At 31.0% G+C, this 22884-nt stretch overlaps 4 protein-coding genes across 6 annotated transcripts; 2 read left to right on the top strand and 2 right to left on the bottom strand.

The window, feature by feature from the left end:
- Positions 1 to 96: 96 nt before the first annotated feature.
- On the bottom strand, positions 97 to 1549 carry LOC126669656 (uncharacterized). Its single transcript, XM_050363179.2, has 3 exons — positions 1287 to 1549; positions 1093 to 1184; positions 97 to 989 (listed from the first exon to the last, which is right to left on the bottom strand). The coding sequence occupies exons 1-3, from the start codon at positions 1368 to 1370 to the stop codon at positions 236 to 238; spliced, it is 930 nt and encodes a 309-aa protein (XP_050219136.1). The 5' UTR covers positions 1371 to 1549; the 3' UTR covers positions 97 to 235.
- Positions 1550 to 2529: 980 nt separating this feature from the next.
- Positions 2530 to 4737, top strand: LOC126667912 (heterogeneous nuclear ribonucleoprotein 1-like). The gene is made up of 2 exons (XM_050361048.2): positions 2530 to 2918; positions 3339 to 4737. The coding sequence occupies exons 1-2, from the start codon at positions 2697 to 2699 to the stop codon at positions 4494 to 4496; spliced, it is 1380 nt and encodes a 459-aa protein (XP_050217005.1). The 5' UTR covers positions 2530 to 2696; the 3' UTR covers positions 4497 to 4737.
- Positions 4738 to 5520: 783 nt separating this feature from the next.
- On the bottom strand, positions 5521 to 9481 carry LOC126667911 (uncharacterized). The gene is given in 14 exon segments (XM_050361047.2): positions 5521 to 5971; positions 6462 to 6567; positions 6645 to 6725; positions 6796 to 6932; positions 7158 to 7251; positions 7334 to 7407; positions 7484 to 7645; positions 7731 to 7790; positions 8013 to 8075; positions 8165 to 8288; positions 8413 to 8468; positions 8769 to 8864; positions 8959 to 9061; positions 9233 to 9481. Coding segments are annotated over 14 exon segments (1419 nt in total). The 5' UTR covers positions 9340 to 9481; the 3' UTR covers positions 5521 to 5815.
- Positions 9482 to 14607: 5126 nt separating this feature from the next.
- Positions 14608 to 21093, top strand: LOC126667913 (uncharacterized). Of its 3 annotated transcripts, none has more exons than XM_050361049.2 (14): positions 14609 to 14837; positions 14978 to 15080; positions 15617 to 15712; positions 15949 to 16004; positions 16106 to 16229; positions 16625 to 16687; positions 16770 to 16829; positions 16902 to 17063; positions 17699 to 17772; positions 17870 to 17963; positions 18057 to 18193; positions 18537 to 18617; positions 18692 to 18797; positions 20600 to 20828. In XM_050361049.2, exons 1-14 carry the CDS (start codon positions 14722 to 14724, stop codon positions 20702 to 20704), a joined length of 1377 nt encoding a protein of 458 aa, XP_050217006.1. In that variant the 5' UTR covers positions 14609 to 14721; the 3' UTR covers positions 20705 to 20828. The 3 variants fall into 3 exon arrangements, with proteins under 3 accessions (XP_050217008.1, XP_050217006.1, XP_050217007.1); XM_050361050.2 differs by lacking the exon at positions 20600 to 20828 and adding an exon at positions 20870 to 21093 and having other exon boundaries at positions 14611 to 14837; XM_050361051.2 differs by lacking the exon at positions 15617 to 15712 and having other exon boundaries at positions 14608 to 14837; positions 20600 to 20829.
- Positions 21094 to 22884: the final 1791 nt, after the last annotated feature.

Raw genomic sequence — 22884 nt, 5'->3', positions numbered from 1 at the left:
AATTACTGTATTTCTTTTCTTTTTCAGATTATTTGGTTCTGTGGTTGAAAAATTCACAGGTACATAATTATTCTCAAACCAATAAGGAGAACTGGATTAAAAGAATGAAAATTGCAGAAACAAAATCCAAACAAAACAACAATATCCTGAAAAAATTTCACACTTGCCCTGTGCAGGCTACATGAAAAAAGAATAACAAGAGCAACTTCTGATGCACTTTTGATTCACAGATTAGCTATAACAATGTTTTGTGTAGAAAAAATCCGTTCTTCGATGATACATTTTCAGTACTACTCTCGGTGTTAGAAGACGTTTTCGATTGGCAAGAATCAGTTGAAATTATCCAATTTGAGAGACTAGCATCTACTGCAATCTCTGGTGCTACATTCTCCTTTCTCTGGCGATTTACCTGCGAAATTCCTTTAGCCTTCACCGCTTTCCATTGACTCAGATTTATTACTGGATTCAACACGGGACTAACATAACAACTCCTATTCCGAGCTCTTCCATTCATTCCAACCGATTTCAGGTCATCATCAAAAGGACTCAAATCTTCAGACTTTCTCATCTCTGAACTCAAAGGTAAATAATTGAACTTCCCAGAAAACTCATCTTGGGTTACTCTCAAATTATCTATGTCACCACTACTACCCTCGTCGTCATCTAAATCAATAGCATCATCGTCGTAATCTTCATCATCCATGTCACTAATTTCATCTTCTTCATCAAAGCTATCATCAAAGCTTTCATTGCAGTTTCTGTATCTATAATTTGATGGATAAGATGCCATTTTCGCCGTGATGGAACTATCTTCTGCATTTTCTTGGCTAATCTTTTGTTTCTTCTCATCATAATCATTCTCCCAGAAATGATTTCTACTCTCTTCTTCATCCTCTTCAACTTTAGGAATTGGCTCATAACTCTGTACATTTAAGTTAAAGCTAACTTTCTTTCTGATTTTATAGTTCAACGGCTCCTTACTCTTCTTACTGTCATCAAGAAACACACACACACACAACAAATAAAACCTAAATTCGACACAAAAAATGCCCATTCCTTAGTTAAAAATCGCCACTAAAATCAAGAACTGACCTGGATTCAGAATCTGCAGTAACGGGCTTCTCTTTAATATCAAGATTTGCAGAAATTATACCATCTAAAGGCTCATAACTACCAAGTCTCAGCTAGATGAGCATAAAACAAGCACAAAATCAGACAAGAACATAAATAAGTTATCAAGAACTTTGTAATGAATGAATGTTGAGGAAATTAAAGATTATACTTACATGGTCTCCGGGTTGAACTCTATTGGCTGGTTTTCTTGGTTTTCTTTTGGAAGAGATACCAAAGCAGCCAAGAAAGCAGCCCATCTGAGAGGAAGATGTGGATAAGACTAGAGGGTGTTGTTCATGGTGAGATTGGCTAAAAATAGAGGAAAAAAGTGTGAAGTATGCAAAAACCAAAAATTGGCTCTAATGGTTTTTGAAAATAGGAACGTTGGACTTTTAATGATGATGAAAAGAAGTGTGGTGGGTGCAAACTAGTTTTTCAATAACAAAAGGGGGTTTCTTATAATTTTTTAAAACTTTTAGTTTTATACTCAAACTCAATGCTACCAATCTAACACTTTATTTTTGTTAAATTAAATTTTATAAAAATAAGGAAAGAGGAACCGAACCTAAAATTTTCAATTCAAATTACAATATTTCTATCACTAGACTATGTAAGAAACAAATTCTAACGATTATAGCTTTGACTGTATCCTTCTTTAAGTTATAGATATATAAATTGTACGGATAAAAATATGTACAATGAGCTTTGAAAAATGTTGAAATTTATTTAATTATGCTGTAAATAGTTGCTTTATTTGTATTCAATTTTTCTTTTTAATGCTTTGTTCACGTTGGATAAATGAGGGAGGAGTATAAGAAAACGCGGGAATCTAAAAACGAAAGACATAATATGAATTTTGATATTCATATTAATATTGATTGATCGGATTTTTTAGCGATTTAGATTGTAAAAAATAGTATCTTAAATTACAAAAATTAATTTGTACTATTTAATTTGTAAAATATATTAATAATTTTTTAGTGTTTAACACTCTTTATTATTTGAGTTGACATTTTTAACTATGCATGAGAATTATGAGAATACTATAACATAGTAAAACTCTCTTTGTAAAATAAATTTTACCATATTTCTATTTGAGTTGGTAAATTTAATTTTGCCATATTAGAAGTACTATAAAATAATTTCCAAGATGAGACAAATGAGTAAAATTAGAAAATTTTGGGAAAATCGGAAATTTGAATTGAAACTACAAGATGAAGACAAATATCATGTGCACCCTACGTGATTAATATTGGCAGCAGTACTACAATTCATTTCTTTTCTCAATTCTTATAAACGACAACGTTTCATCTCCTAGACCCCCACAAAAACAAATCACAGCCATCGGTTCAAATCTAGACAAATCTCCACCCTCCAAATCGCATAAATTGAACCATTATTATCAATCCCCAAGAATATTAATATTCCCTCTCTTCGCCCTTAATTTCTCTCTCGCATCGCCTCCCAAACCCTTCCAGTTCAGTTCCCACCACCCAAAACCCCCAATCTAATCCCCAAATTGACCAAAACCCTAATTTTATTTTCAAATTTATATATTTATTTATAAAGAGTGAGAGTATTATATGGATTCAGATCAGGGGAAATTGTTTATTGGTGGAATTTCGTGGGAAACAAGTGAGGAGAAGCTTAAAGAGTATTTTATACAGTATGGGGAAATTTTGCAAGCTGTAGTGATGAGAGATAAGACTACGGGTAGACCTAGAGGCTTTGGTTTTGTTGTTTTTGCAGATCCTAATATTCTCGATAGGATTCTTCAAGATAAGCATACTATTGACGGTAGAACGGTGAGCCAATCATAATTAAATTCTTTAATTGTTTTTTTTTTTTGGGTTTTAGTAATTTTAGTTTGAGTTTGTTCATGGGTTTTTAGTGTTTTATTGCTGACTGTATTGGTAATTAGTTATGGAATTTTGTTATGGTTGAAGTTAAAATTTAATTGGGCGTTGGTGTTTTATATTAATTCTGTGAGAGCTGGTTGTTATAATTTCTTACTATGTGCATTTGTGCTCAAAAGCTTCTAAATTCGACAAACTCGAATGTGAATTCAAGTATAAGAGCTCGTATTTTAAAAATTACCACTACGATATGTTTTTTCACATAGCGAGAGTTTCACTAACTTCAGCAGTTACTGAATTGGATTTTTTTTTTATTTTCTCTGTTGAGTTGCATTTTTTTTACATTGAATTACTTTACTGGTTATTTAGGTGGAGGCAAAGAAAGCTTTATCGAGAGAAGAGCAGCAAACAAATGTCAGAACTGGGAACTTTAATCCTTCCAGAAACAGTGGAGGTGGTGGAAATATGAGGACCAAGAAGATATTTGTAGGAGGGTTGCCGCCTGCTCTGACTGATGACGAATTTCGTCAGTATTTTGAAGCTTATGGCCATGTTACTGATGTAGTAATAATGTATGACCAGAACACCCAAAGGCCTCGCGGGTTTGGATTTATTTCCTTTGATAATGAGGATTCGGTTGATCGAGTCTTGCACAAAACTTTTCATGATTTGAATGGTAAGCAAGTTGAAGTCAAGAAGGCTCTTCCTAAAGATGCTAATCCTGGTGGAGCAAGCCGATCTATGGGTGGTGGTGGTTATCAGGGGTATGGTGCTTCTGGGGGCAATGCAAGCTCATATGAAGGTCGAATGGATTCAAATAGGTATCTGCAGTCACAGGGCTCCGGAGGTAGCTTTCCTCCTTATGGCTCGTCTGGCTATAGTGGACCTGGTTATGGATATGGTCCTGCTAATAATGGAGTTGGATATGCTGGTGGGTATGGGAGTTATGGTGGTGCTGGTGCTGGGTATGGCAGCCCAGCTGGTGCCGCCTATGGGAATCCAAGTGTCCCAAATGCTGGTTATGGAAGTGGTCCACCTGCTGCCCCCAGAAGTTCTTGGAGCAATCAAGCTCCTGCTGGTTATGGTGCCATGGGCTATGGAAATTCTGCTTCTTGGGGAGCAGCAAATGCTGGGACGGGCAGTGGTGCTCCCGGTTCAGCACCTACTGGTCAATCCCCTAGTGGAAGTGCTGGTTATGGGAATCAAGGTTATGGATATAGTAATTATGCTGGAAATGATGGTTCTTATGGGAATCCTGGTGGATATAGTGCTGTTGGAGGGCGTTCTGGGGGTACTCCAAATAACAATGCTGGTTCAGGTGGCGAACTACAAGGGAGTGGCGGATACATGGGAAGTGGCTATGGTGATGCAAATGGTAATCAAGGATATGGAAATGCAGGATGGAGATCTGATCCATCACAAGCTTCTGGAAATTACGGTACTCAAGCTAATGGACCTCATGGTGGGCAACTTGGTTATGGTGGGGGCTATGGTGGTGCCCAGGCTCGACAAGGCCAACAACAGTGACAGTACATATTGCTGCCAACTGGATCTTCATTGTTGTCTGATGAGTTCTTCATGCTTTTGTGATGAGGTCTTCTGCAGATTTGTTCTTAGCACCGACTTAACAGCAGTGGAGAGAGTGACCAAATGGAACGCTGATGCATTTTGGGACTGGTTGGATTGCCTAAATTCCAATAGTTTGCCATATCTATTTTCCTAGTCTTTAATAAGTAGTTTAAGGCGTACTAAATGCCCTTATCTTCTAGTATTTTTGCTGAGTGTAGTTTAATCTTGGCGTGGTTTCCTTACAATTGTCTGCCTGCTCTGCAACTTTTTGTTCTCTTTAGTAGTGTTTAATCTATTGTGTGTTTAAACTATGTTCTATTGCAGTTGAGTATTCTGTTGCTAACATCTTACTAGCATTCACTTTTGCCCCTTTTGTGTAGGAATACAATTTGTAAAGGAATCTAGAATATAGACATGCTTAATTTAGTATGATAAGTAGGCATACAGAGATTCATTGAGGCTTTTACTGATAGCAGTGGAGCTATGAGCCACTTGGGTTGATCAGTTCATGAATGGATAGCGATAATCGTAGTGGTAGTTCACACTTTGAGGATGGCATAATCACTTTCCCCCTGTATTTTCCCTTGTGTTGTACAGGAGGAGATGCTCGAGTTATAAGGTGGAGTCGCGTGTCCATTCATGGCCCAAGCTTCATAGTGAGGTGTGTTCGGTTTTGGGGTATTGTCAGCAAGGAATGGAATTTGAAGAAGACTTGTCGGTTGAAATTTGTTAATCTGAGAAAGGCCATTTATCAGCTAGGCAATGTCAACACTGTCGATCTTATTTGCAGATTCTTGGCAATTACAAGTTTTAAGTTTGTCAACCATTCCAGTTCCTGGTGGGTGGTGGCTAATCACTTTTGTTGGGCAAACTTCTTGCGGTACGCTGACCTGAGCTGTTAGCTGTTAGCTGTCTTTTGTTTTTAGATATGGCAACCTAGGCTAAATTAGATTATATGTCCTAAATGTTTAGAGACAGAAAGTTGGAAATAGAAGTGGTTGTCGATAGAGTTTAGACTGAAGCATCATTATATACATGGCAAGTTATTTTAATAGAAAACAGGGAAATTGTCCAAGCATGTCGTCTTTGCTTAATAACTGATGCATCTTTTAATCTGTGCTAACGGTTGTCACCAGTGATGAACTTGCTTCAATTACTGTACGATTATGCTGTAGATGAGATTTTGCCTTCTTTGTGCATTTGCATGTCATTTTTGTGCAATTGCTCGTTTATTTTTAATGTATACTTCTCTTGTAGGCCGCTCAATCAAAGATAATTTATTTACTGTATATGAACTGTAATACAAGTAAAGATGAAAATGTAGGCTTGATAACAAGATTCCCGATCCTTGTTGAAACAAATCAGTGTGCTGATGGAAAACCTCTGTAGGGATATCCTAATGCCTCGATGTTTCCTGGACGTGACAATACCATCTTGCAAAAATACAATTGTTTAGAAAGATTTTTTTTTTTGAAATCCTTTAAAAAAATTATTTGAATATTAAAAAATGAGTCAAATAAATAATAGGCTTAATGGCAAAAAAAACTTAAACCTTTACGACTTGTTTTAATTTTTGTAATAATATTCAAATTCCATTATTTTGTTGCAATAATATCCAAATTGCACTTTTTATGTGAATTTTTTTGAGTTTTTTTATCATTTTTTGGGACTTTTACTATATTATTATTCATCAAAACATAATAATAGCCTAATATCTTAATTGAAAACAACAAATTTAGCTATCAATTTGACTATTATTGCTAAAAAAATGCAATTTGGATATTATTGCAACAAAAAAAATGCAATTTGAATATTATTGCAAAAATTAAAAGGTTTGGATATAATTGCAACAAGTCGTAAAGGTTTGGGTTTTTTTTACCATTAGGCCTAAATAATATGGTGTACTAAATTGTATGTGATTACCTGATAATTACCAAGGGTATATGACTTAAAGCCTGCAGCAGAGTAGTCAAAATAGTATTCCCATGTCCTTACAAACTTCTCATCGAATCCCATTTCAAGAATTTCTCTACGAAACAAAAGAAAATTGGCCGTCATTATTAGTTTAATCGTTCTGATCTAATATAGAGCAATTACTAGTTTCACCTCTGGTTGTCCAATAAGTTTTGTCTCCAGAGTCTCAATGTTTTGTAGTAGTGACTTCCAATGTTTTCTACATGCTCCACACTGCAACCATACGATTGATCTCTGTTAGTACCGAAGAAATGTTATAAATAGAGAAACCAATGGCTCGTACCTAAATCGTGATGCACTGCTCATGGCTGATGTTACTCTACTCAACGAAGGCCCGCACACACCAGGGAATATATACTCCTTTATGAAATCTGAGCTTCTCCTGTATTCCTCGTAGCGTTCGTCAGCCATAGCTGAGAACTAGAGCCAAACCAGAAGTAGTTTTTTAATAGTTTGTATAATGTCAAAAAACCTGATGAAATAGTGTTTTTATTTTACTGATTTTGTTGAATTTGCATCACGAATTCTCCGTTTCTGCTTGCTTAAATGTTTTTGAAACTGTAAACTTCATATTTATAATATATTCTTTTAAAATAATATGCCATTTTTTGTTTCAGTACACGCAATGTAGCATTGTATGAATACCTGTAAAACAATAAGACCATTTTGTGCTAGTAGCGATTCACAGCAACTAAAGAAGTCCTCCATGTATTCATGTCCAACATGTTCTATCATTTCACTGACAGAAAACTATTCGAGATGAGCAGTGTTTTGTCAGGTTTTATTGCTAATTATATAACTACGATATAAACTAAACTCACCATGATATGATTCTGTCAAATTTATCATTTGCAGGCAGTTCACGGTAGTCGCAAAGTTTAAGCGTGATATGATCCTGGTGGAACAACAATTTGTTCAAATCTAAAATTTTCTATAAACGAATTTTCTATAATGATCCTGACGTTAAAAACCTGGAGGTCAGCTTCATTGACTTTGTTTTCTGCAAATTTGAGTTGCTCCTCCGACAGAGTAATGCCAGTGTATTTACATCCAGTTCGCTTCACGACTTCTATACCAAAAGTTCCCCAGCCGCAACCAATGTCAAGAACTTCATGCTTCTCATGAATTCTTGCCTGGATTGGATTTAGGCACAGAGTCAAAACTATAAATATGTCGAAAATCTTTATTTTGAGCAAATGGATAAGCTATCAGGCTCACCTTTTCAATTAGAACGGAAATCTTCGTCATCTGTGCTGCTTTCAAGCCTTCATCTTCCATCTATGCAAAAAGTTCACTCAAAAAATAAACATCATAAGATTGCCAATTCTGATAATTTATGTTGCACAATTTTGTTTTTAGTCCTATTTCATTTTCAGAAATGCTTTCGAAATTTTATAATTATAACATATCATTATCAATTTTATTTTTGGTGTTTTTTAATTTGGTGTTTTCCATTTTCGTGCTATATAGGTAATAATAATTTCAAGTTAGTTTTGTTACCTTGAATAGAGCAGTCGAGTAAGTCATTGTTTCCCCCAAGAACATGGCAAAGAAATCGTTACCCTGGAAAAGAAAATAGACATAAATAAGTACCCGTCAGCTTCGAAAGATTCTCGTGTCCCTACATACATGATCGAGTAATGATCTCATACCAGATCGTAGTGTCTCGAGATATTTCTACGGGCTTGTGTAAGAGTATTCTGCCTTAAAATATGATGGCAGAACAACTTTGTAGATGCAAACCCTGCTGTGATTAACAATGGTGTCCACCAACCCCTTAAACCAGCACCCATCAGGCCATCACAAATATTAGTTTACCACTACTTTAAAACCATGACTAATTCACCAAAAGATGTAGAAGATCATGAACTGAAGACATAATCAGGATTCTAGATTTTACCTTTTCTTGTTCAAATTCGAGACAGATTTCTTTGCATCTCTATTGGCAATCAGTAGCTGCAATGCAAATTATATATGCAAAATGAAAATAAATAATTTGATCTGCGCTCTTCATAGACAAACTTGGGATTGCGATCCCAGGTAAGATCGGTTCAAGATCATGAGACCCTTTTCTATTAGGTAGGACGGGCTATTGTACAAAATATATTTCTAAGTAATTGCCCCATAGATCCTATATCTATCTATATGAAGAAGAAATCTTCTAACAAAGAAGATTTTTAAATGGTACTCGATCATAGAATTTTATCTTAATTAAAAATTCGGCGTTTAAATTCAGAAACAATTAATTAATCTCACCGTGATTAGATTTAAAAGACCTCGATCCTTATCAGAAAATGAGAGATCTCCATCTACGTAAGCATCTGCAAGACCTATATCCGCCCTTGTCATTACCTTAAAAAAAGGTTCAATTTGTAGTATGTGTTAATTTAATTTAATATATTTCTTGAAACATTGGTAACTAAGAAGAATAATAAGAAGAACTTACCTTCCAGTAAAATTGGGGATTGAGAATATGCAAATCAACTTGTAGAGAACATTCTTTATTAGCTCCCTGAAAAGTAAGAGTTGAGCCTCCGGCTTCCACTAAACTGCAAGTCAACATATTGTTATTAAAGATTTTGAGTACAGACTAACTTATCTAACACATTTCATTGATCAAAATCGGAGTTGACAAAGATCGAACTCTAGACATTTTGGTCACAGAGACTTTGATATTATGTATATAATAGCTTAGTTAATGCTGTAATGTATAAACTCACTTTAAACAGCCAGTAGAGATGAATGATCTGAGAAATCTTGTAACAAAGCCGCGGCCAACGGCTTCTAACAGAGAAGCTTCCTTCTGCTTCGGGTTGCTTCGATTCATAGTAGACTTCGATACTATTCGTGCCGGTAATGACTAACTCTTAGTCCATAATCAAGAAGCAAACAAACCTTTGATATGGTCAAGCTCACAGCTCCAACAACGGCTCATGTCAACCTTCCCCTAGGACAACGCTACATATAATGTATGCTTTACAAACAATATAATGTATGCTTTACAAACAATTGGTTATCTTATACAACTTCTTATTGTATCTGGGTTGAAATTTTAACTAATTTGTATTACTACTAACTTTGTGTTATTTTAATTTTTATTCCTTCCCTCTCGAATTGAGAGGCCGCCTTATTATTTTTGACCTATTATTTTAGGACGGACAGATTATTAGATAATGTGATTGTTGAACTAAGGATATCTATATTTATTTTGATAAAAAGTTATATGAATAATATAATATTTTATATATTTATCTTAGGGATTTAATTTTTGATAGGTTAATTATACAATTTAAACCCTAATGTTCGGCTCGGTTTTAACTTGGACTTTAATGATCTTCTTTTGTTCCTAAAGTTATTAAAAAGGATAAAATAGACTTTCGCCGTTACTCATAATGATGTGAACGATGCGTGACATACATGTGATATCATAGAAAGTCTAATTTGTATTTTCTATAACAAGTGAAATAAATCATTCATCTTCTAATTGAATAAAATGCCACATGTAAACCATATGTGTCACCCACAACGACAAGAAAAAATCAATTAGAGGAGGATTTATTTTGTCAATTTTAATAAAGATGAGTTCCATTTTTAAATAAATCATTAAGATTCAACTTAAAAATTGATCCTAATATAAGGGTTAAATTTGTACATCTGGCCATTTAAATATTATAAAATTACATAAAAAATAGAAAATAAAATTCATTCACATTAATGGAGAATTTCACATGTACCTTATTTTTTCATTATACAAAAAAATATTTTTGCAAAAATAAAAGTTTAAAATTTTAATTTATAACAATAAATATAGCGAGTAAGAAACAAAGGACGAAAGCTATATTTCACCTCAGCCTTCAGGCCATTATTTTTTTGTATGTGATCTATGAGATTTTGTGAATGAGTCTCAACTATAAAACGTACCGATAAGTTTTCTATGTTCAATTTAATTCTCAACAAAGCCGTTAAGGTCTCGTACAACATGCATATTTTGGCTCCAAATTTTAAATAGATGCATATATGAATACCGTTTTCCGTAACCTCAATTAAATTAGAATAACATTTTACTAACTTATATGAGTCTTTTAATTTTCAGGCGGATTTTTCAAGTAGTTGTAACAATATTTTTTCATATCACTGAAAAACCCTAGCCGTCTCTCTCTTTTGAAAAACCTCTCAAATCCTAGTAAGTTTTCTTCTTCTTGTTTATTTTGGGGGTGGTTTTTGGCCATTTTGGCCAAAAATCACCCCACCAATCTCTCAAATTTAGTTTTTTTTCATAGTTTTTATTTTTATTTTTGAATAAAGTTTCTTTCTTGGCCAATTTTGGTCTAGATCTAGAAATTATTTTCTACCATAGTATTTCAATTGAGATTAGATCTAATCTAATCGAAATTAAGAGTAGTTTTTTTCATCTTTGGAGATAAAATTGTTTTTTGCGGTGCAAACGACTTGGATCTCTGAAACAATTATAGGCAGCATCTTACGACGGATTTCATCAAGAACAGGTAGTTTTGCGTCAATATCGATGTTGTTGTTAATTTTCAAGAGAACAGATGTATCACAGAAGTTGTGATCAGTCGTGCATTCGAAGTTAGACTTCCTTAGAACATTCAATAAATTTAGATTTTATTATTAGATCTAGTTTTAGTCTACAAATTTGGGTGACCCTTGGTGGTTAGTTTAGCCATAGTCGATGACTGTATTTTTACAGCTCTCATCATCTTTTCTAGAATAGTTGACTCAGTATGTTGAGAAACCGTTCATGTAATTTTTGTTATTACTAATGAAAATTTTAGCCTTTGATAAAAAAAAAATAAAAAAATTCAGGCCATTATTAATTGCAAATAAAAGTGAATCTGGAAAGAGCAACCCTTCTGACCCATACTCTGCCAAAGCATGGGCCACAAAAAATAATCTCATCATTTTCAAAATAGATATGTGGATATTATTTTTCTGAACGTCGTTTCATAAATTGGAAAAAAATTGATTCTTTTGATATATACCCATGACAAGATAACTATTTCCAAAAGTCAAAGTTCCTTTTTGAAAAATTCGGTTTGTATTTTATTTTTTACATTTTTTTTTTCAAATATACGGTTTAATCAACCAACAATTTACTAATAAGTTACTAACGGTACACTAAAAATTGATTTATTATAAGTTTTCAATGATTTTCTAACATAATATTTAAATAAATTTATTATAAATCTTCAAAAAGCAACTTGTTTAAATGTACAATTTAGATTTACAAAACATTTGCCAACGATATACTAAAAATTAATTAATTATAAATTTATCGACGGTTTACTCACAGTATACTAAAAAATAAATTTATAATAAATTTTTAAATATACAGATAGTTTAAATGCACAATTCAAAATTTACCAATAGTTTACCAACGATTTATTAACGATATTATACAAAATAAATTTTATATCAAAGTTTACCAGCCATTTACTCAAAATTTATTACCGATATTAAAAATAGACAAACCAAATAAACCCCAAATGAATTTACAGTTCTTGAAAATAAACAAATCAAATAAATCTAGGGCTGTCACCCATTGTATGTCGGAAACTACTGCAAAAAACGACAGTGAAAAATGATGAAAATGTTGAAAGGATGAAGCCGGAGACGAAAAACGATGAAAAACGTTGAAGGAGGAAGCCGGCGGCAAAAAATGATGAAAGACGTTGAAGGAGGAAGCTGCGGCGGCGACAAATAAAGTAAACTTTGAAAATGAAAGACAGTGGCGGCAAAAAATGGGTGTTGATGACAAGTAACTCTAGCTAAGTATAGAGGAAAGAATTAAGAAGAACTGTTCATGGGCCGGGTTTGGACGGGCTCGGGCCGGGCTTAGGCGGGCTTGACTTTTTTAAAGGCAAGCCCAAGCCCGCCCAAGCCCGGTTCGGGCTTTAAATATGCTATCCAAACCCGGCCATAATACACTATTTTTACGGGTTCGGGCCAGATTTGGGCGGGCTTACGTTGATTTTTTACGATATTGAAAGTCCGAGCCCGCCCATAAAAAAGCGGGCTTTTTGCGGGCTCGGGTTCGTACCGGGCTTGGGACCAAATATTGGTGTCCAAGCCCGCCCCTAAGAGGACGGGCCTGGTACCCAAACCCATGAACAGGTATAAACCGTATTTATTAAAAGCAAAAGAATAAAAATTAAAAAAATAATAAGAGCATCTTCAATAGTGCTTTTTTATTTTAAAGAGCATAATTATCAAAATAAAGAGCATTTTTAATATAAACATAATATATTCATATTTGCTCTAATAGACTCTCTAATATTAACTCTTTATTTTATTTTTACTTTTATAAAAAATATTAATAATTTTGATTTATTTATTCAATTTTTAAATTTAAAAATTTAAAATAATATATTTCAAATGAAAAATAACCAATTTATTTTAAAATTTGAAATTTATCTTTTTGAAAATAAAGTAGAGAGTGAAAATTGCTCTCCACATATAAAGAGCCGTTTTCACTCTCTACTCTAAATTTTAAATTTAGAGAGTTTATTGGATTTTAATTTATTTATAAAACTCTTTCAATTAAAAAATTTGTCAATTTTAAAGAGGTCATTGGAGATGCTCTAAGCACTGTAAATATAAAAAGAGAAATTAACTTATCACTGTATTATTGATAATATTTTGGGTGGTTACCGTATATGGTATAATTAACTCGAAAATCTATGCGCAACAATGCTAAATCAAATTACAATTTTAAATAATTGCATCAAGTAATAAAAATTAATTGATTGCTACATTATTTTTTGTAAAGGGTGGTTTCAATATACTTGTATTAAAAAAATAAATTTAAATATTCAATTGAGATTTTTTTAGTAAAGTCTTTTAAATCAGTTGACTAATAAAAATAAGGCCTAATGTCTTAAAAAAATTGTCCCAATTTTTTTATACCCTTTTCAATCATACCTCTCACATTGAAAATCAATCAATTTTATCTTATTTTATATTTTTTTATTTCAATTATCCTGAAATATAAAATTATTATTTTTTTATTTGGAAAAGTTTAAAACAATTCTTCAAAAATGGTCAAATTTTTTTTTCAAAAAATCTTCAATATGCACCTCCATTTATATTAATGAATTTGATTATTAAATGAGTGATATGTGTATTTATCTTAATAAATAAATAAATTAAATATTATTTTAAATTTATTTGAGAGACTTAGTTTTGATAAAATAAAAATGGAAATCAATTTTTATAATAGAAAGTATAAAAAAGTGAAAATAAAGTGCATTTAGATTAATAATTCAATTGTTCTATTATGAAAGTATCTCTTTTTTACAAAAGTAAAAGTTAAAGCCTAAAAAATTAAGATTAATAAATATAAGAATCAAGTATATTTTTTTGCCCATCATCATATAACAAAAAACTCCATAAACATTTGAACAGTTTCAATTTTTAAAGAATTATTATTTAGTTTAAATAATAATGATGAAAATATAAATAATTAATCATTTTAATTTGATTAATTTGTTACATTTTCAATTTTAGTTTTTTAATTTTAGTTTATCTAAAAATTAAATAAACATTCAATGGTAAAAATAAATTAGAATTGCCAGTACTTATTTTAAGTAAATATGATAATGAAAAATATGCTGTGGTTAAGAAATAATATTTTATAATTGAAATAAAAAAACTGACAATGAAATAAAAATATATATAAAAAGAGGGAGTGGGGAGGGAGGTAGAAGAGAAGCGAGGGAGGGAAATGTTTATTTATTCACTAAGAAACATTTTTTCTTATAAAATATGGTAAAATTGACAAATTTTCAATATTAATATCGAAAAGGGATTAAAGTCGGGGCTTTTTAAGCTATTAGGCCTTCTCAGAATGAACTACCCTACCCGGTAAGCTTTCTTTTGCTTGTGAAATGCATATATAGCAAGACTGTTTTATACTTAACATGATAACAGAAAATAGAAACTAGCTAATCGCACTTATTGTGTGATGATTTGCCACATCAGCATTACAACTAACTACTTGCCACATCAGCTAACAAAGTAGCCACCACACTTATATTAGTTAACAAATCTAAAATAATCACTCAACCTAAAGAGTCAAATTATTAGAAAAGGTGCGATTTTACTTATAAAATGGCATATATAATATAGCAATGCACATTAATGCTCTTGTTTTCATTACCATAACTAATTTTATTCTATATCTATAGTTATGGCTACTATACCACATTTTGATCCAAAGCAGAAGAAACCTTCTATGTTCGAAGCCGTTGGTCGCGGTTTCGTTATTCGATTTCTCAGATCCTTCATTTCTACTGGCTGTTTAAAGTGAGTGTTGCAGTCCATAATTAATTAACACAACTTTATTTGTATTGTACATTCTTCCAATAAAAGAAAATTGAAATTTAATGTTCATAAAAATATGTGTAATACATTGGTTATAATACATTAGCTTGTTGAGGTTGCAGTTTATTAGAAGCAGGAGGTTCAACTCTTACTTTCCAAGGAGCTGATAAAAAATGTTATCTAAAAGTTGATTTGCTAATCTGCAATCCCCAGTTTTATTGGAAGGTACGTTTATGATTTGTCAGTTATTAAATTTTCAGGTCGCTAACATTTTATATATGAAATGGGTTGGATTATTGATATTAGTCTGGCCCAGATTCATGGAATTTTAAAAGAGTATATAAGTTTTAAAATCTAATTGAATAAAACAAATAAAAATGGCTTATTTGATCTCGAAACACAAGTTCGAGCGTCGGATTAACCCTTTGCTTCATAATTTTTTATGTTGTTTCGGTTAATCTTCCAATTTGTTAGCAAAGGATTGATTAAGTTTAAAATATATATTGCCATATGGTTTAAATTTAAATAAATAACAAAGATATGTTTATTGATGATGAGTTGATACCCAAAAAAATCTTATTGGATGACTGTTTTCAGTATTGTGATGAAGAGTTTTTATCTTTAATTGATTTTGGTACGACTCTATTGTGATGAAGAGTTTTTAATGAATTTTAACCTATGGTAAAAAAATTTAATAAAGATATATTTAAAATCTTTTAACAATTTGACGAATAAAAAAGTGCAAATTTAACCTCTGCCAGATTATGACAAGGGCAGATGTAGGCATTGCAGATGCTTACATAGATGGAGATTTCATTTTTTTCGACAAGGATGAAGGTCTTTTACAATTCATCATGGTGAGAGATAAACTGTTCCTGGTCAAATTCTGTACTAATTGTTTTCATCTATAGAATATGAATTGTTTCTTGTTGCTTCCTTGGAATGATCAGTTTTGTCGAACAGTTCGAAACAACATATCAAATCAGTTTTTTCGTCTAAAATTAGAGTTTTTTGGCGACAAAATGTGTTTTGTCGCCAAGCGAATAGTGATATATATTAAAGTTTTTGGCTATGAAATGTATTTGCATTGCAGCTGCTGATCGCGAATCAACATGCAAATAAATCAGTTTTGAATTCGAACAAGAATGGGTAAAATCCTGAATCCTGAATTTAGCAATACATAAACTTTACTGTTGTACGATTTTCTGGCGTACTCATTATAAGTGGTTATTTTGTGTTATTGGTTAAAGGAGTTGGTGGACGCCATTGTTTTTAACGGCTGGATTTGCTACTATAAAAATGTTGTATCAGCATGCTTCCAGAAAAAATTCTCTTACACAAGCTCGTAGAAATATCTCTCAACACTATAACGTGGTACATAGGTTATTAATTAATTAATTTATTATACTCCCTCCGTCCCACTCTAATTGACAAAATATGGAGTTTTTGGTGTCCCATTCTAATTGACAAAACTAACATAACTATAATTTTTTCCTTTAACTTTTCATCTTTACCCTCATTTAAATTTAAACTTTTTATGGGAAAATGGTGAATATTTAATGAGAATTTGACTAATATACTAATAGCATTAATTAGTTCCATTATCAATAGAGGGGTATAAAAGTAACTATCTATGTCATTTATTAGTTTGTATTGGTTATTGTAATTTAGTTATTTTGTCAATTAGAGTGGGACGGAGGGAGTATCTCATAATTAATGTTTGATAATCTTATCGGAATTAGCTTAATTATATTGAATTTTGTTTGCAGAGTAATGATTTTTTTGCCATGTTCTTGGGCAAAACAATGACTTACTCCACCGCTATATTCAAGGTAACAAACTAACTTGAAATGTTGGTTGGAATTTGTGATTTTTTTTGATATTTATTTAGTTCTGATTGTAATTGTCGCATAGACGGAAGAAGAAGACTTGAGTACAGCACAAATGAGGAAAATTTCCGTTCTGATTGAAAAGGTGAGCTCAATTTTATATTTCTTGATCAAAGAAAATATTATTTTGACAAATGTGTTGATTATACATCTCTAGTCAAGAATTCAAGAGAAACATCAAGTTCTCGACATTGGTTGCGGCTGGGGAACCTTCGGTATCGAAGCTGTGAAGCGAACTGGATGTAAATACACTGGCATCACTCTGTCTGAGGAGCAACTCAAATTTGCAGAAACCAAAGTCAAGGAAGCTGGCCTGCAGGTGTATACTGTGTTGCATGGTTATTTGGCTATTCTTACATTCTGAAAACAAAAATACTTATGAAACTCCGACATTTTATTTTTATAATCTATTCTTACTTTCGCCATTTTCTGTTTCATCGTTTTAAATTTCAGTCTTTTCATTTTCGTATAATTTTTGGTTATACATTTTTGCAGTTAATCAACCACCAGGTATATAGCATGGACAGTTCATTCAATTAACGTGTCCCGTTTCGAAAACGTTTCGGACACAAAACTTCATTATTTTACATATGAATCCTTAAAATACACTGTTTTACCGTGTCAGTGTCCCAATGTCCCGTTTTTATGTGTCCTTGTCCGTGCTATCTAGATCAACCATATTACTTTTAAAAAACAGTTATGCTATTCAATTTCTTAAATTTTGGTAAATTTTTCAAATAACGGAAGATTACAACATGAAAATCTGTCAATCAAGTGATACATTGGCAATTCATTGCCCATATAAAATAATTTAGTCAGAAACCATTTTGTAAAATTAGTATAGTTGGACAACTGCAAAAATATTTAACTCATAATCTATATCTACTTAAATTAGTGTTTCTTTAGAGATCTAATTCTGAAAGGTTGAAGAAATTATTGTTCTGCCACTTTCAGGATCTTATCACACTTAAACTCTGTGACTATCGTCAACTGCCTGAATCTGATAAATTCGACAGAATCATATCTTGGTGAGTTCAATTGGCCGTATTGCAGTAAAAAAAAAAGCGATTATTAACCAACATGATACTTCTGAGTTCCCGTCTTCAATGAATTTTCTTCTGTCAGTGAAATGATTGAGCATGTCGGACATGAATACATGGACGAGTTCTTCCGTTGCTGCGAATCACTGCTAGCCGTAAACGGTCTTCTTATTTTACAGGTAAATATTGATAAAATATTAAAATGTGAAAAAACAATGACAGAATTTCAAAAAATTCAGTAGATATCCATAACTAATTATTTCTAGGTTTAGTTCATATCTATACCAGATGAGAAATACGAAGAATGCAGGAGAAATGCAGATTTTATGAAGGAATATATATTCCCTGGTGGATGCTTGCCTTCATTTAGTAGGGTCATTTCAGCCATGAACACTGCATCAACACTCAAGTACCAGATATTATATCTATATTTAGTTATTAGTTATTACTCCCTCCGTCCCGTTTAAGAAGTCTCATATTCTATTTTGAGATGTCCCATTTAAAAAGTCCCAGTACCATTTTTTAATACTTTTCCATTGAATACCCCATTTATCCCTTATTTTAGTTATCTTAAAAGAGTTTTATGGAAAATTCCACTATCATTAATAGGGGCAAAACATGAAAAAACATGAAAAACAAGAATAATTAATGTTTTCTTAATCTGTGTGTAAAGTCAAATGAGACTTCTAAAATGGGACGGAGGGAGTACTAATTATTAGTCCGTTTATGTTTCTGCAATATATCCGATGTAGTGTGGAGCATGTCGAAAACATCGGAAGTCATTACGGTAGAACATTGAGATTCTGGAGACAAAATTTCTTAGATAACCAGAGGTACTGAAACAAGATAAGTTGTCATTTCATGTTCTTCTTAAGAACACAGGGTCATTTTGTTTTTTGGGTTTCAGGAAAATTCTTAAAATGGGATTTGATGAAAAGTTTATAAGAACATGGGAATATTACTTTGATTACTGTGCTGCTGGTTTTAAGACATACACCCTTGGTGATTATCAGGTAATCAATTATACGGCTTAATAATCCACCGTTCAATTGTTTGTGGTGTTTATGAATTCAAACAATTTTTTTTAATGTTTTTAATCTATCTATATCTATACTATAATATAATCTTGAACTCCAAATTAATTTTGACAAGTGGATCGACTACAAATTGCCATGTGGCAATTACTCATTTAAAATTAATTTATTATTTTATTAAAAAATTTAATAATTAATATTTTTTAAGTTATAAAATATGAAAAGTTAAAATTTGCAATAATGAAATTTGTTTCATAACTTATATATATTTATAGTATAGAAAAAGTCTTAAGATTTTATAACTTACAAACATGAAAAAAGAAACTCTTCAAATTTCATCGCCATCAAATTTATAAAATTCAATAAGTCTAAATTTAAAATAAATTAATTTTTTTTATGTTTAATATATAATAATATAAAAAATATTTTATTTCTCATAATTTTAAAATACATCCTATTGAATATTACATATTTTAAAATAATATTTTAAGAATTAAAAAATTAAATTATGAGAACTAAAATACTTTTATTTCATTATATGCTAAAAATATGAATAATTTTAAAACTAAATTTAGTTAATTAAAATTTAAAGTTATAGAATTTTATAAATGTGATGGTTATAAAATTTGCAGAGTTTCTATTTATGTTTATAAGTTATAAAATATTAAGAATTTTTAAATATTATTAACATTTATAGGTTATGAAACCAAATGTATTAATTTTTTTTACCTTTTCATATTTTTAAAAATAGGTTTTGTATAACATCTAACTTTTCATATTTTTCCATTAATTACAACTTCTTTGTCATAAAATATATAAGCGTGTATATATATATACATATTTAATTATAAACAAACATGGTTTTTTTAGAGTTTTTTTATATCTATTTCTTTCTATTTTTCCATACTTGATATTGTCTCATGCAACTTTTTCTCGCAATAAAAGAGTTTTTAATCATTCATAATAAAGTACGCTTGGAGTAAGTATCGTCTATCTTTTTGAAATTGTTTAGTTTATGTGTATGGTTGTTGTTGTTGTATTTTAATTTATTTTAGTGACATGTGACCTAACTTGCTAAATAATTCAAAGAAACGAGGATTGAATGCCATTGGAATATATATATTTTAGACATGAACCATACAATCATAATTATATGATTTCAATGATAATGTTGATTTTATGAGGTTCATCAAAACAATTTAACATAAAAGATTTTATGTTTTGCATTGAATTGATTTAAGGTTGACAATTGTTTTCCATCAAATGTCCTTTTTATTCATTTATATGACATATCTTTTAATTTATTTAATTATATTAAAAAAAACAGTACGTTAATAAAAAATTGATTATGAATTTTAAATATTTAATTATAATATCATTATTTATATGTTATGAAATATGAAATATTTTTGAAATTAAATAAAAGTAATTAATTGTTTTGGTTATGAAATTTAATGAATTTTAGTTAAAATTTAATGAAGTTTCCTTAAAATTTACGAGTAGTTATAATTTACGTTTAAAAGGTATGAAATATGACGAATTTTTATTAATTTATTAAATATATGAAATTTGAAGAATTTTTATTATATTTAAAACTTATGAAATTTATCATGTTTATAAATTATGATATAGAGAATATTTTTTGAAATTATTAAAATCACCCGCGCAACGCGCGGGCATCGACCTAGTTACATTCTAATTTGAAAAATATTATTTTGATTACAGTCATGTCTTTTTAATTGAAATATTAATGAATCAAAATTTTGATGATCACATGGCAGTTACTGAATGGTGACATATTAAAGGTATCCATCAAATTGAATAAAAAAATAAATAGAGAAAAATATAATCATTCAATAGCTCATATCATGACCAAAAATAACTAATTTAATTAAGCAGATTTTTCTATATTTAAAGATATCAAAATTCAGGATGTAATTTTAAATATTTACATTAAAATTGATAAAAATGGCAAACTGTTTTGATCATTATGGCCACATAGTTTTAATTAAATGAAAAATCTTACAATTTGAGTTGATGTTTGATGCAAGATGGTATTCTCACGTAGCGGAAACATGGAGGCATTAGGGGATCCATACAAAGGTTTCCCATCAGCACAATGATTTCTTTCGACGTTCTATTTTCGATCGTTATAATAAATTTGTTATGTTACCGTTGCTATTTCTTGCTATGTGAAAATAAATTAGCTTGTGTTAGCTTATGTAGTCTACAACCAAATTAGTCTGCTACATCTAATAAATATTGATTGAATCAAGGATAAGTCTTCTCACCAATCATGGAAAATCAATTGACCAGCATTATTCTTGCTAATTATATTATATATTTACCTTATATAAATGATTATGATGTAAATAGCAGTGTTTTAAAAACTGAACCGGTGGCCGAACCGGTGAGGCCACCGGTTTCCGGTTCAACCGGTTGAACCGCTTCAATGACCGGTTTAACCGGTTGAACCGCTTCAATGACCGGTTCAACCGGTTTGATAAATTTAAAAAAAAATTGCGATTCATCGGTTTTTTACCGGTTCAACATCCGGTTTTTACCAGTTTAATCCGGTTCAACTGGTCCAACCCGGTCCAACCAAAAGATCCGGTTTTTCGCAGTTTTAGACCGGACCACTGGCCGGTTCGCGGTTCAATCGTTCCGACCGGCCGGTCCGGTTTTTAAAACACTACTAAATAGTTTAGTGATTACTTTCTTGACTTAATGGCAAAAAAAACCCAAACTTTTACGACTTGTTGCAATTATATCCAAACCTTTTAATTTTTGCAATAATATCCAAATTGTACTTTTCATGTGAATTTTTTTGAGTTTTTTGCCATTTTTGGGGACTTTTATTATATTATTATACATCAAAACATAATAATAACCTAATATCTTAATTGAAAACAACAAGTTTAACCATCAATTTGACTATTATTGCTACAAAAAATGCAATTTGGATATTATTACAACAAAAAAATACAATTTGGATATTATTGTAAAAAATAAAAGGTTTGAATATAATTGCAACAAATCGTAAAGATTTGGGTTTTTTTTACCATTAGGCCTACTTTCTTTATGTAATTTATTGTAATCAACTTTACTGTCTTCCTTATTTAGAAGGATATGTTTTCTGTATAACTTCAGTGTTATGGAATTAATAAAATTATTAAGCCTTACTATTTTATATGGTATCCGATTTTCTGTTAATTACTGATATTGTCAAATTTTTAAATTCCTGTTGTAATTGCAAATTAGGATAAAATTTGTGATTTAATTTACAATTAACCCTTAATATATTGATAATATGTGTATGCTATTGAATGTAAAGAGTTTTAAAAATTTAATCAATAAATTTAATTATATTATATTTTAAATACTGGTAAAATATAAAACTCATCCACGTCAATAAATTTAAGGTCTAATGTCAAAAAAATCACGAACTTTACACGTTTTTTCATTTTAATCACGCAGTTTAATTTTCTCATTTTCATGCACGAACTACCACTTTTTCTCAAATTCATGCACGATGCTGAGGTGTCACAGTTCCATTGGTGTAATTCGCTGAGGTGGAGGTCATTTTAAATATTTTTGCAATTATACCATGACGCGGGAATTTCTTAATTTTACCTAATCCCTATTAGGTCCGTCACTAAAGACATATATGCACCTAATTATGATTTATACAATTTTGTATAATCATAACTAGTTAATGACCCAAAATTGCCATGCCTCTACATGCATTTTTATGTCATTTAAGTTGAAACAGCTACTTAGTAAAATTAGAGTTTATTAGAGGGAAGTTTAGGAGAATACCTAAAAAATTAAAATATTTGTAAATTTACCTCAAAAACTGAAAGTTTATAAGCGTACCTAAAAAAAATAAATATTTATTTTTTTACTCCGCAATTTCTTTTTTTACTCCGCAGTTTCAAACGGTTTCAAATACAGTTTCTAATAGAGTATCAAACGGTTTATAACGGTTTCATAAAAATAGAGTTTCAAACGGTTTCAAATACAGATTCAAAAAACACAATTTGAAACTGTTTTATAAAAACGTTTC

The sequence above is a fragment of the Mercurialis annua genome, linkage group LG2 (genome assembly GCF_937616625.2).
Source record: "Mercurialis annua linkage group LG2, ddMerAnnu1.2, whole genome shotgun sequence".
NCBI lineage: Eukaryota > Viridiplantae > Streptophyta > Magnoliopsida > Malpighiales > Euphorbiaceae > Mercurialis > Mercurialis annua.
Note: the sequence above shows the minus strand (reverse complement) of the source record. Positions and strands in the feature narration are given on the sequence as shown.